Source organism: Astatotilapia calliptera, chromosome 7 (assembly GCF_900246225.1).
Source record: "Astatotilapia calliptera chromosome 7, fAstCal1.2, whole genome shotgun sequence".
Lineage (NCBI taxonomy): Eukaryota > Metazoa > Chordata > Actinopteri > Cichliformes > Cichlidae > Astatotilapia > Astatotilapia calliptera.
The window spans coordinates 39,756,019-39,770,184 of record NC_039308.1 but is presented as its reverse complement, the minus strand read 5'-3'; the positions used below and the strand labels follow the sequence as shown (position 1 = coordinate 39,770,184).

Genomic DNA, 14,166 nt, shown 5'->3' with positions numbered 1-14,166 from the left:
TTCCAGAGTTTCTTTTTGTGATTCATGCCACGCAAATAAATCCTAGCTGAGAGAACCAAGTGCTGCTTAAGCTAAAAATACAAGAAAGAAAATTAGGCCAATGGAAACTTAGACCTTGAACGGTCCATTCTATGACCAAAGTACCAGCAGGAAACAGCACTGTATCATGTGAGCTAGCCCTTACAAAACACCTAACTTTAATCCATATGAAACTTTTTGGGAAGAGCTGGACCAGAGAGTAAAGGGAAAGGAGTCAAGAAGTGCATGTATTTGAATTCCTTCATGACTGTGGGAAAAATATGTGAGATGACATTGTCATTGTTTTTTTTTCAAGGGGAATAGTTACTTATTTGTTTATTTAGTTAGTCAATTGGTTTTGATATATTCAGCTTTGTTTTAGTATTTTATTTAAAAAAAATTTAAAATAATTTACAATATGAAAATGGCACTGAATTTATTAATGGATGAAAATGTGTCTAAGTTTTGGTGTTTTTGCAGAGTATTCTATACCAGGTTTTAAAGCCCATTAAACTTAGGATGTGACCCAAATTTAGACGTTTTTAAGATAGTTTCTTTTTTTTCTGTTTTATCATCATGTGTAGGACCTGGTTCCAGTGGCAACCCCTGTTCACAGACCTATCGTGGACCCAGAGCTCAGTCTGAGTCTGAGGTCAATTCCATTGTGAGATTTGTGAACTCTCACAACATTAAGGCCTTCATCTCCATCCACTCCTATTCTCAGTTGCTCATGTTTCCCTATGGCTACACCAGGACTCCGATCAAGGACTATACTGAGCTGGTAAAAAAATAAATAAAGAAAAGAAAACCTTAAAAATGTTTTCATGATCAAACTGGGTCTAGTACCAGTCATTTAACCTCTTAGACCTTGTGTTTGCCTGTAATGTAAACATGTATAACATTAATTTGAAAAAGTTTGATGGAAGTCTCTTGATATAGGATAACCTAGCACAAAAGGCTGTCACTGATCTGGCATCCCTGTATGGTACTTCCTACAAATTTGGTAGCATCATCAACGCCATCTGTAAGTGTCTGCAAAACATCTTAAAAGGGAGACATGTTTGACCACACTGAATATTTATGTTTTTTTCTTGCTCGCTTTTGTCTTACAATATGACTGGTGAAAGGAAAACACTTACCAATCAAAACTACTACTACTTGTGTTCTACTGCTATCAAAATCAAAATGTAAAGTAATTATTAGATATTGAAAACTAGTGACTTAGCCATCAAAAAATCCCTGTTTTGTACTTATGGTAAAACTGCTTGTTTGTAGACCAAGCCGGTGGTGGGAGCATTGACTGGGCTTACAATCAGGGAATCAAGTACTCGTACACCTTTGAGCTGAGGGACACTGGCCGCTATGGCTTCCTCCTCCCTGCATCTGAGATCATCCCCACCGCTCAGGAGACTTGGCTGGCTCTGATGACCATCATGGATCACACCCTCAAGAACCCATACTGATCTGTGTACAAATATAACCACTTAAGCATCATCTTCAAGACTAAAATCACAGTTGTTATATTCAGTGGATTTTTAGCCATTGTGAAAGTTACAAAGAAATAAATGATCATGCATTGAAATTGGTACTTCCATGTATTATGATTTAATTTAGGTTCTATTGCACAAATACAGTATTTATGCAAGATTTATCTTTTTTTTTTTTTTTTTACAATTACTAAAGGCACTATTGAACCTTTTTTTAAACTACATTTTACATTTACAGTGGTGTGAAAAAATGTGTTTGCCCCCTTTCCAATTTCCTGTTTTTTGTATGTTTGTCACACGTTATTGTTTCAGATCATCAAACAAATTTAAATATTAGACAAAGTTAACACAAATAAAGACAAAATGCAATTTCTAAATGAAGGTGTTTAATATTAAGGGGTTAAAAAATGAAAATCCACATAGTCATATCCTTTGAACTCGAGTCTATCACTAAGGCTGATTATGTGTGCACCGCTACTATGTCCGGTCAGTTAGCCATCACCATTTTGTCTGTAACTGGAAGTTCCACAGGATCTTAGCTCGGCCATTCTCAACAACACTAGGGGGTATATCCCATTCTTGTCATGGATCGCTGTGTGGCAGGCAGGAGGAGGACCCAAATTGCAAAAGTCACAGACTCGGGGATGAACTCAAAAATCACAGCTTTAATGCTGGAGAGGCAGAACGTAGGAAATACAAAACTTAAACTGGGAACCATAAACTAACACTCGCAGAGAGACACAGGGAAATCCACGCAGCATGAGGGAGAACACGACACAAAACTGAGGGAGATGCAGACATAAATACACAGAGGGTTAACGAGGGAAGTGGGAGCACACGGGGAACACAGGTGACACTGATAATCATAACAAGACACGGCAGGAGTGAACACCACACTGGCGGGAGACGGACAAAGTAAAACAGGAAGTACAGAGGTTCAGACAGGAGGAGAGAGAGCACGGGGAAAACACAGACATAACGGGCTGGGGAAAACATAGAATAAACACAAAGAGAGATGAGGGCTCATGAATACACAGAGGGGCACACAGGGGGTAAGAGTCACGAAGGGAAAACACTTAGGGAACAACACACCAGGGCAACTCAGGAAACATGGCCTAAATAAGGAACAAAATACAAAAATACATGAAAACTAAGAATACTGGGCCAACATGGCCCAGGACCATGACAATTCTGACCTTGGGATTTCCAGACCATACTTGGCACAGATGTTCCTGTATATTATGCCAGCCTCCAGTTATGGAGGTCCATGTATGTCCTGCCTGCTAGCATCTTGCACCCTGCTGTTATGTGCTGAACTGTCTCTGGGCCATTGTTGCACACCCTGCACCCAGGATCTTGGCCGATGTGGTAGAGCACAGACTCTGTTCATCTTGTGCTATAGAGTTTGTTCCTGTGCTGCCATAATTTGTGCCTCTGTGTTGTCTTTCAGTCCAGCTTTGTCCAGCCACTGGTAGGAATTCTGGATTTCAGCCATTCCTCCTATCTTACGGTGGTACATACTGTGCAGTAGGACCTGTCTTCCATGATGGTTCCCCCCTTTGCTCCTCTTGTTTCTCAGGTTTATGCTGCCTGTGATGTTCACTAAGCACACGGTCAGCTGTGGCAAACTTCCTGATGTACTTTTTTTTCTGATCCTGGACAGTGGTTCTGATACTCATTAGTTCTTAGTGAGTGACGTCTCATGATGCTGGATTTGGGGTGAAACCCTCCATACATGATAAGGACTTTCTCGTCTTTCTCGTCACCTCCTTTGGCAAGCTTATTATCCCAGCAGAGTACCTGATGACAAGCAGGGTGTAGGTGTTAATTGCGCAGATTTTGTTCTTTGCATGCAACTGACTCCTCAGGACTTCCCTTATTCGCTGGAGGTATTTGGTGGATGCAGCTTTCCCAATAGCTGCTTTAGTGTTCCTATTTGCCTGTGGGCTTCCCAGATACTTGTAGCTCCCCTCAGTGTCTGCAATGTTGCCTTCTAGTAGTACAATCCCACCCCAGTGGGCGCAGGAGGGATTCTTGGAGAAGACCCATTTTATTTCCCAACAAAGATGACATCTCTTGGTCAACCTTCAAACACTGCTATCCTGTGTGATGATATTACACAATCCAATAAACTGCTTGTTTTGATAAATCAAATTAAAAACAATTAAGAGAAAAGTATGTCATAGCTGACAGCGTCAGATGCCTTTTTAGGTCAAGAAACGCTGCCCCCACAACACTATCATCATCTAAAAATTATTTAATATTTTCAACAAAGTAGAAATTTGCAGTTTCTGTAAAACATTTTAGTCTAAAACCAAACTTCCCAGAGGAACCCACCTGAGGGATTAAAAAAGTTCTATCTTATCTTATCTATACTGGATGAAGACGTCGCTTAGTCTCTAATTGATCAACTGTATGTAGCGACACTTTTCTCAAGTATCTTCGACAGAACAGGAAGTATGGAAATTGGATCATAGTTGCATATCAAATCATTGTCCTCTCCTTTAAAAACTGGAGTAATTAATACCCCTTTCCATTCATTTTCATCTTCTATTTCTAACTGACAAATTTTAAAGCTGTAAATGTCAGTAAATTCCTGTATCTTTTAATGAAACAACCTTTATCTGTAATAACTGTACCATTTAAATTTTTCCTTAATTTCCTTCCGACTCGATGATCTATTTATTAATTTATTTAAGTGATTCCAAAGTGAAATATTATGATCTTTAGCTTTTTCCATAAGAGCAGTGCAATATAAAGCTTTAGCTTTACATAATTTCAGGACTACTTTATTTCTCAGGCTTTTATATATCATGTGATCAGTGTTGATTTCGGTAGTCAATGCTGTTTTTAAAGCAAAATCTTATTTCTGTTTAAGTTTGTGTACTTCACTATTCAATCATGGTAAAGCTGTCTCCCTTTGCTTGCATTTGATGTTTTTTGTTTGTATATATTTAATTGTTATTTCACTCAAAACGTCATCATGGAATAACAACACAGATCCAAATTATCTATTGATGTAATATGATCGCAATTAATATTTGCAAGGTCATGTTCACATTTTGCAATTTCAGACAGAAATAATCATCTTTACTTGGTCAGAGTTTTTGGCACAAAAATACAGTCAGGAGTACATACCCTGCACGGTATGCACCACTGTCAGATAGGAGTGGTTGACATTCCTACCAGTGGCTGGACTGAAAGACAACACAGAGGCACTAATCATAGCAGCACAGCAACAAACTCTAAGCACAAGATGAACAGAGTCTGTGCTCTACCACATCGGCCAAGACCCCGGGTGCAGGGTGTGCAACAATGACCCGGACACAATTTAACACATAACAGCAGGGTGCAAGATGCTATCAGGCAGGACATACATGAGGCACTTTAGCCAATTGGTTAGCATAGTATACAGAAACATCGGTGAGGAGTATGGCCTGGAAATCCCGAGGTTAAAATAGAATACGTCACCTAGGCTAGTTGTATGAGGTGATGTTCCATGTGCCACATGCCAATTTTGGAAACTGGGGATCAGAGGCCCAGGACTTCCACCTCTGACTGCCGCCCCATTCACAAATCACTGATCCCCTATGTCCACTCTTCTGGGGTAGTTGACTCACAGCAGGACTGACCCAAGTAGTTTCTTCAGGCTCAGCTCGGCCAGGCCCCATGGGCAAAGGCCCAAGCACCTAATGCTTGCCCTCGAGGCTCTACCCAAGGGATTCCTACAAGGTAGGACCTGTGGGATCACTTCTTTTGTTTGTTATTGGCTACCAGCTGCAAATAGAAACTATGCTCAAGTTCAGACATGTGTCTGAAATGGTCATATCAAACACTGAAATCACCGGCATCATGAAGATTCACAAGAAGAACACATTGCATTAAGCTGAAGTGAAGACTGCATTATTGTCTGTGTGGAATAAGACTCGCTTGAACCTTGTTGTCATTGCCATTTGGCCATATTTAATATAAACATTCACCACTGCAGTAGTACATATAATGTATGTGACATTTTAATTACAAAAGGTAATTTTATGCATCTCAGATGAAACCACAGCAGTACCTATGTGAAAGTAGGTGGTGGGTCAAATAAAACAAACAAAAAAGGTACAGGAAAACCATTTTACCCTTTATTTGATATTCATTACAAATAAAATCATGTAAACAATTTAAGACAGATGGTGAAAAGATGGTTAGAAAAAATGCACTTGACAGGGAAAGCACATGTAAAGTCACTAACATGCAAACAACAGGCCACAAATCACAATATTGCTCTTAAGATGTAGGCAATGCTTGTAATAAATATGCTCTGGCCACGACAAAAACGATCATATATTTTCTTTAGTGACTGATCTGTGTCATGCATGTCAGTGTGAAGGTTTCCATTAATCACACAATGTGAACATTTCACAGTACTTTAGATTAAAAAAATACACTAAAATGCTGAAACTGCAGTTAAAGACTGTTGGTGAACTGTCATAATAGAAAGACAAAAGTTACAAAAATACAGCACAACTTTTCAAAACCTAATAAACTGGATTAAACTCTATAACATCACTTGTGCAATACATTACACTTCATTTCATAAAGAGATTTCCAGCATATGCTTCATGTCATATTAACATTCATTTTTTTCCTGGCTCCAGCCGAAATACCAAAATATGACCAGACCATGCACAGATTTATTTGTGCAGATTTATTAGCTGGTGAAAACTGATGAATAGTGTTATACGTGTGAGAAAAGTCCTTTGATCTCAGGTTCACTTTGAAAGACTGTTAAGAAATCAACTGGAAACCGTTCAGAGTCTCAAATAAAACATCTGTGTTGTTCCTAACATAGTTTTTATATGCAGAGTCACACAACTATCTAGATTTGAACGTCTTACTAGTGTGCTGGTTGTAAAGTGATTAGCATGATATTTCCAACATACAGAAATATATTTAAGGGAAATGTTAGCATTCAGAGAACATTCTGGAGGAAAGCTGACTTTTTATTTAGTTATTTAGTTTCTTCCACAAATGATACTGGATCCAGCTGAATGCTAGATTTAACTGAAAGACATGGACTGTTATTTAGAGGTATATTTGTTAACATCTGTGGTTAAGAAAGGAGTGGGGTTATTTCCAGGATCTACTGCTCTGAACTCGCGCAGTGCCTCTACCACTTGTAGACGAACTGTAACGACTTGATGCAGTAGATCGGGCACTGCTGGTTGACATTCGGCTGGACATTCGACCTGCAGTAAACATGGGCCATAGCATCACTTTATGGAAGCAATATGGTAATACTATTATTTTTATTGTTAATAATAATGATAATAATAATAATAATAATAATGATATTAATAACAACAACAACAACAACAACTGGAACAATCAAATAAGTATTTAGCTTCAACCTCAGTAGTCTATGAAATAGAAAATACTGCATATGGGACATAAGGTTTTAAATACCGTAATACAGGAACAAAAACCGTTGTTTTAATAGTTTAAAAGGAGAAAATTCTGGAAATGCAGCAAGTGGCTGCCAACTGCTGTGTTCTACAAATTGGATTTCCAGTTGGATTTTAAATCTTTAACAGTGTCTTCTTACTGTTAGAGTTACTGGGGATGAGTATTTCCTCCAGCTGTTCCTGGATCTTGGCCAGCTCGTCTGATGTGAACCGCCACCTCTTCTCTGCTGCTCGTGCCGGATGATGTGACGCGTTGCATTTTTTCCCTTTTGATGATGTAGGAGAGGACAGGCATGAGGCAGGGATGGAGCCTGTTGTCATACCGCTTGGAAATTTCTGAGCGATTACTCTGAGACCTGGCAAGGCAAGACACATGAAGACAAAGGCTTGGTTTTACAAAACTTATTTTTAATAATTGTAGACGTTAGTGTTTACATCCCAGAGCTGCTGCAGAAAGGGGCAACGGTGCATTTTGGCCACAGTCTCTGAGTTCATTGGAAAACATATATGCTTGGCAGGTTCACACCTGGACACATATCACATGTTCGCTATGAAACGGATTACTTCTAGAGAAAGTACTTTAAAAGGCTCCAGTGATATTAGAGCTTACCTCCACTGAGCATAAACAGATTCTCAAACCCTCGTTCACACATGGTGGTAGCTGCCTGGCTAGCTATTCTCTCATCCTCATCATATACAATGATGATCTTCCCTGGGGCATTTTTCTACACCGCTGGTGGGTTAAGGTACAGTCAGTAGTTAAGTGTTGCTATTCACATTTGTAACATGAAAGATTAACAGCTGCCAAATTTGCGATGTGACTATAAAAGGATACGTATTCCAGCACTTCTTTGGTGTAGGGGTTCATTGTCCGAGATAGCATGGCAATTGGAAAACTGTGTGCTGCATGAAAGACAGACAATTGAAATTAAAAATGTCATTTTTTTGTACAAGGAGTTCAATGATCCAGCTTCATGTTTACCTACCGCTAATGATGTGGCAGCAGTCATACTCGTCACGATCTCTCACATCCAGCAGCAGGTAGGGGCAATCGGTGTAGGGCCTGTCAGTTGGCTCTGGGCTGGACACCAACTCACTTGCCATCTTTTGATTGTTCCTGTCTATATTCAGCTCTCCCACACCACTAATGATACTGAAAGGTCAAAGATTGGAGAGCCTCAGACTGTCTGCAGCTTCTTGCATTTTATATTGTAGTTTTTCTGAGTCTGGCAACTGTCACATTTATAACTCAGGGATGCTAAAGAACTGAGTATCCAACATATGAAAATAACGGATAATTTAATTGTAAGATCGGAGGTATATATTGTGTGGACAGAGCACATTATTATCTGTACACTGAGGCAAAGACTAAAACCTGATACTGACACTATACTTTTTTCCTGATGTGATTCACCCACTTCACCCACTCGACACCCTCTACAGTTAATTTTAGTCTAACACGGGCTACAAATCATTTCCACTCATTTAACTTCTCCTGACATATGACTATAAAAGCCTGGTGACAGCAGTGTTGAGTCAATATAGTAGAGTAGTCACTCTGTCTCATAAAGGACAGAAGGCCTAATAAGAGTTTGTCAAACAGCGCATCACAAGTTTAACCCAGTGCTGCCCTTATTTCTGTCTCCATCTGTCCCCAAGCACAGGGTGACGTATGCTCCAAAGGACTCCCATTACAATGGCAGTCTGTCTCCTTCAGAGAGGCCACCGATAGAATTACACCTGTGGGATTCCTATTTAAAGTGCACGATGATGATAATGATGATAATGATTGGAGAGTATGGGATGCTAAGAACAGAGTGAGGGAGGTCATTAAGTGTGAAATAAACAGGGATGTAGGGTTTTTGGACAAACAGATGCCCTTAGGTGCAAAAAGCATGTTGTATGTAAACAGATAATGAACAGTGGGTGTAAATTTCAGGTGTGCTTGGGGTTAATGTAGCGATTGTTATGTGCTGGGTGTGACAGAGGCTGATAATGTAACGCAGGTTGGCTGTCAACAAACTCTCTTTGTATCGTTCTACAAAACACTTCCCAGAAGAAAAATTTGGGATGTTGTGCAAAATGTAAACAACGACATAAGTCAATATTTAAATCACTTAGAAAAAAAATGGAGGCATCCAAGGACAACAAACCTATCACTTTAAAAAAAAAAAAGTGTCAGTGCAATCCTTTGCATGTTTTTGTTTCTGCTATTTCTGTATCTCATCCGTCACCTTATTGTGTCCCCAGAAACACATCCATTTTATTTTGGAATGTTTTAGCATTTTTCTTTTTATTTCTGTTGTTTCATTCAGCTTTTGCTGGGGGGTTTTTTCTACTTCCGTTGTGTTTTATTCAACTTATGTTGTGTTTTGTGTGCTTTTTCAATGTTTTGTTGCAGTCCATTTGACCTCTCAAGGCCACCATAGAAAGTTCAATTCTCAAGACTTTATAAGCCATCTATTAACCATGAAATACATGTGGGTAGATATCAAAAGACATCTTGAAATGGGTGAACTCACAATGTAATACCCATCCAGATCTGATCTATCTGCTAGTGCAGTTGCAAATACAAATTAGACTCCTGGAAAAAGAAAATTGACTTCATATAGAAGTCAGATACTGCATCGAGAAAGTTTCAAAATCTTTAAAAAGGAAATACAATGTAATGATATTTACTGTTGCCTTAGGATACATTTTAATATAAACAGTAATAATAATAGTAAATTTTGTCATAATAAAGTTTGTCTGTCCAAATACAAATAGTATGGTATACTCTGTAAAGGTTTACGGAGTGCTGTAAATGACCTTAGAAGAGTTGACCTAGCAGTGTAGCAGACTTCATTGGCATCTCCTGTCTCCTGACAGTCTGATGCCAGCAAAGAGCCATTGGTGTGTTCAGACGCGAACTCTGAGTCTCCTCCAGACTCCAACCGCAGACCATCTACAAATCAATAACCATACATTACAATACACTGTCAGCTACTGTCAGTAAGTCATGCTAAGTGAACAAGTAATTCTGACTGCAACTATTACCTTCTGGACTGTGAGATTCACTATCTTTTTCATTTTCATTCAGGTCGGAAACAGAGGCCACCTGCAGTATCTGGTGTGGAAAAGAACATTTTGAAGATAAAGGAGAAGAAATTTTTTTAAACAAAATTATAAATGAAAGTGTAACAAAAGAAATACACATCCTGAAGCTTGTGGAAAATAAAAGAAGAAATATCAATAAACAGAGAGCCATTTGTTTAATCACCATCTATGATCAAGTTGGTCGGTAGACTTTCCACTGATTGCAACACCAAACTTACAGAATGTTACAGTTCTGGAAAAAGTCAATTTTCATGCTTACCAGTTGTGCAAATGTTGTCACTTTTAATCGTTTGAAGATTTCATCTTTTCGATACCTGTAATCTTAAATGGAAAGAAAACAAATGCATGAATCTAATATATATGCAACGCTGAAAACCATCAGTCTTGATGATAGCTGCTCTTTTTGAATAACCCTTGAAGATGAACGTAAATGCTTCCTGTGAAGTCTAATGTAATTGATAAGTGTGAACCAAAGAGTATAATAGAGTTAGCCACTGCGTGCAGCCTTAGTAGATCAAATTCACCTGGGTCTATCAGGTCCTGTATTTCTTTATCCCCTTCCATTGCTTCACAGAGGCTGCGTCCACACTGGACCAGATAGATTTGAAAACGCCCCGCATCCACACTAGCGTTTTCAGTCGCTATGCCCACACGTACCCGGGTATTTTTGAAAACGCAGATTTTTCTATGCGTTTGCACCTTTCGTCCGCACGTAAACGGCGTTTTTGATCACTGAAAACGGAGATTTTTAAAAACTCCGGCCAGGGTGGATATTTTCTAAAACTCCGTTTTTGCATTTACGTGTGGACGAGAAAAACGGAGAAAACGCAGTGTCAAAGATGTGCGCCTTTTTTGACGTCACACTGTGCGCCACGTTATTGTTTCGGTGAAATGAATTTCTACAATACTGTTACTGTTAATTGTACTCTCTGCAGTGTTTAAATGCTTACATATATACACACATTTACTGTCCCTCCACACATACCACTCGGTTCTGCTTCTATGCCCCAGCTTTGTTTACTTTTTCCCACCAAGGCTTCTAGACTTCTGATTGGCCAACATTTCTACACGGTTAGGAATATAGCGCCACCTGCTGCTTTGGCATGTTCCTAGCAGCGTTTTCCTTCATTTCTGCCTTTATGTGTGGACGGGATTATTTTTTAAAACGAAAACGGAAAATCTCTGTTTTCAAAAATACCCGTGTACGTGTGGACGTAAACGGCCGAAAACGCTTACGTTCCAGTATTGCGCATGCGTGAAACGCAAGACGATTCAGCCTGCCTCATTTCTGTTTGTCATTTATTTACTTTGCCGCTCTTTGAAATGTTGCGGCAAAATGTTGAGGAAAAGCACCGAGTTTTTTTTCAATGGACTAACATTGAGGTGGAGTTGTTGCTGTGCGTAACACAAAAGTACAAAGTTGTAAAAGCGAGTGAGAGTTAAAGAATTTGAAGAAAAGCTATCTGGAGCATGTACAGACTGATATTAATCTTTAGTAGGGCTGTCAAAATTGAGAGCAAACAAAACATCTGCCCTCCGCTATCTTAGTTTAATTGGCCACATGACTGCATCACATGACTAAAATGTGTCATCGTTTTCAAAAAGTCTTCGTTTTTGCTGTGATGCGAAAGCACTGTCTTCAAATGTATGCGTTTTCGAGAGCATTTTCAAAATGCTGCATTTTCCTTCAGCAAAAACGCCGTCTCAGTGTGGACGGGAAGCCAAAACGCAGAGAAAATGATGCGTTTTCAAATGAAAAAACGCATTAGTGTGGACGTAGCCAGAGCCACAACTCTAACGTGTCTGTTCCCATTCTACCTTACCACTAAAGCTACCACCCCAGTGCTCAAATCAAACTGCTCAGCCTGTTTTTATCAGTGCAGCTAATGCTGGTATTATTACCATTCAGACCTCAGTAATTCGCACTGTGACAAAAGACCCTTGCTGGCACCTTGCCAGTATGTCCCTTAAGACTGGGTTCAGTCCCGCAGAGGAAAAAATGTGAACAGTGGTACAATCTGCTTCAGAGAATGGAGGGATCAGGGTCTCTTACCCCTGAGAAATCAGAAGGAAAAAAAATCACTGTCCACAAATTTGATTTATTAAACTGGGCTATATCAATAGGTTAGCACCTCACTCTTTTACCTTTTGACAGTACACAGAGAGCAAGGAGACACCCATTGATTATTAAGAAATTGGGAGTGCCAGGTTGGGAAATCTTGCCTTGAATGTACAGTAAACAGGTCTTGTGCACTTAAGGAAAGTGCATGGATCTTAGAGTTCTGCCAAGGTGTGCTATTTGAGCCATGTTTTCACTTTATAAAGAAAAGACCTCATTTGTAACTTGCCACAAGGCTGAACTGATGTTACATGACCAATAGTCAAAAGTAGCAGGCTAGCAGACCAGTGGGCAGAACAACTGTTTTGTACTACTTGGGTCAAAAATGTTGCCATTGTCAAGGAAGACACTGAAACTGTAAAAATAATCGATTTTTATTGTAACTGGTGAGAAAGATAAAGTATAGATCTCGGTTATAGAAAATAAAAGAGTAAGGAATAAGTATAGTTGGTTATCGCCTAAGAGAGCTGTTATTTTTGATGCAACTGTGTGGGAGGTGGCACAAGGGGGCGGTACATTAAACAGGGATTTTGTACTATTATGACCAGCTGCCTGGAGGAACAGATGTTTTGTGTTTCACTTAGGCCCAGTGGAGTAAGCAGGTGCACATCTCAGTCCATGAGGGTGTTGGCATGCAGAGTACTTGTGTGCAGGAACACTGATATGTGAGTTTTAGGACTGAGAGTGACTGGTAGTCATTAAGAAGCCAGATAAATGTATCAGAGCATTAATGATCCACGTTTAATACCTTTTTGTTGTTCTTTTATTGGGTGTTTGTTTGTCCAGAAAGGCTTTTGCATGGATGCTTGTTTTCATGGTTTGCAGTCAAAAGGATCACATATGGAATCATTCAGAGTGCTTTTAATATTGATGCACACTGCTGTTATGAGAACGCTTATAAGGATACTGCAATCACGAAATTCTTAAAGACAGGTTACTCACTTTTTTTAATCTCCTCCAGTCTTTCCATATACTTCGTGAGACTACATCCTGGGAAATAAACCGTGACATTAACATATATAAGGAAGTTAAAGAGCATTCAAACTGTGTGTCAAAATAAGCTACACAGTCACGTAAATCTGGCATATGTACCTGTGTCAAGCCTCGTTTTCACATGCTCATACTTTGCGTTTTTCGGTATCTTTTTCTTCATGTACTGCAGGGAGAAAAGAACGACACGTTAGCGTTAGCTGTGATAGCTTAAACGCAAATCGTACAGTCTAGAATAAAGAGCACCTTTTCAATAGTAGTGAGTAATCTAGCTAATGCTGTCATTTTAACAGGTGCACTACCGTTGATACGGTAACACTGACACCAATATAGCCGACTAGCTACCTCTTTGGAAGGGCTACATTATTTTTTGTTGCTCATGCTGTAGCCGCATTAAGTTAATGGATTTTTCGACAGTGCAGTAATGCCACTTAGCGTGTAAATAAAATAACTAGTGCTGTTTTTCTTCCCCAACGTTACCTCTGCGTTGCCGATGCTCCGATTCAGCGACATCTTTTTAAACCGCAATATCAAAAGTCCAGTTTCAAGGTTAACAATCTCAGTTTTGATTCGTCAATGTTTTTTCCCCGACCAATCAGGTAAGGTTATACTCTGGCGCTCTGTCGACATAGTGGTTTGGCTAGTTGCTTAGCAGCCAAAGACGCTCCACCCATGACATGGCGCGTTCAGGTCTCGTTTTTTTAGGTCAAAAGCACAACACATACAGTTTGCAGAATATTTCCGTGGTTTATGAATTTGGTATGTTCTACCCGATATTTTTACGCAGTCTTTCCTCTTTGTTGTTTAACACAATATGCTATGCTCGTTTTTTATATTTGTACGACACGTAATTACAGTAAGCCCTTAAATCCTTAATATGACACCAGAGTTTGAATAGAATAATTCAGCAATACTATTTTGTTCACTTTGAGTGATTTTTCTGTATTTGTGAATGGTTTTTGTGCATAAGTATTATCTTGTAAAGATGGTTTCCAGTGAAGAT

The 14,166-nt window shown here is 39.3% G+C and overlaps 2 protein-coding genes across 3 annotated transcripts in view; one reads left to right on the top strand and one right to left on the bottom strand.

Moving 5' to 3' along the window:
- LOC113026200 (carboxypeptidase A1-like) overlaps positions 1–1,600 on the top strand; it is a 14,210-nt gene extending 12,610 nt beyond the window's left edge. The window contains exons 9-11 of the mRNA XM_026174704.1: positions 603–799; positions 958–1,042; positions 1,294–1,600. Coding sequence (XP_026030489.1) covers positions 603–799; positions 958–1,042; positions 1,294–1,481 — 470 coding nt within the window. The 3' untranslated portion in view covers positions 1,482–1,600. The remainder of the gene's footprint in view (positions 1–602; positions 800–957; positions 1,043–1,293) is intronic.
- Positions 1,601–5,622: 4,022 nt separating this feature from the next.
- On the bottom strand, positions 5,623–13,789 carry cep41 (centrosomal protein 41). Of its 2 annotated transcripts, none has more exons than XM_026174703.1 (11): positions 13,644–13,789; positions 13,266–13,329; positions 13,116–13,163; positions 10,314–10,375; positions 9,995–10,064; positions 9,767–9,902; positions 7,945–8,111; positions 7,794–7,861; positions 7,569–7,683; positions 7,099–7,314; positions 5,623–6,742 (listed from the first exon to the last, which is right to left on the bottom strand). In XM_026174703.1, the coding sequence occupies exons 1-11, from the start codon at positions 13,674–13,676 to the stop codon at positions 6,624–6,626; spliced, it is 1,098 nt and encodes a 365-aa protein (XP_026030488.1). In that variant the 5' UTR covers positions 13,677–13,789; the 3' UTR covers positions 5,623–6,623. The 2 variants fall into 2 exon arrangements, with proteins under 2 accessions (XP_026030488.1, XP_026030487.1); XM_026174702.1 differs by lacking the exon at positions 13,644–13,789 and adding an exon at positions 13,410–13,597.
- Positions 13,790–14,166: the final 377 nt, after the last annotated feature.

Coding starts and splice junctions, on each gene's coding strand:
- cep41 (XM_026174702.1), bottom strand. CDS start 13,448: ATGACAGCATTAGCTAGATTACTCACTACTATTGAAAAG. Junction 7,684..7,793: donor CCAAAGAAGTGCTGGAATAC/GTATCCTTTTAT, acceptor CCAGCGGTGTAG/AAAAATGCCCCAGGGAAGAT. Junction 7,315..7,568: donor TCTGTTTATGCTCAGTGGAG/GTAAGCTCTAAT, acceptor TTGCCTTGCCAG/GTCTCAGAGTAATCGCTCAG.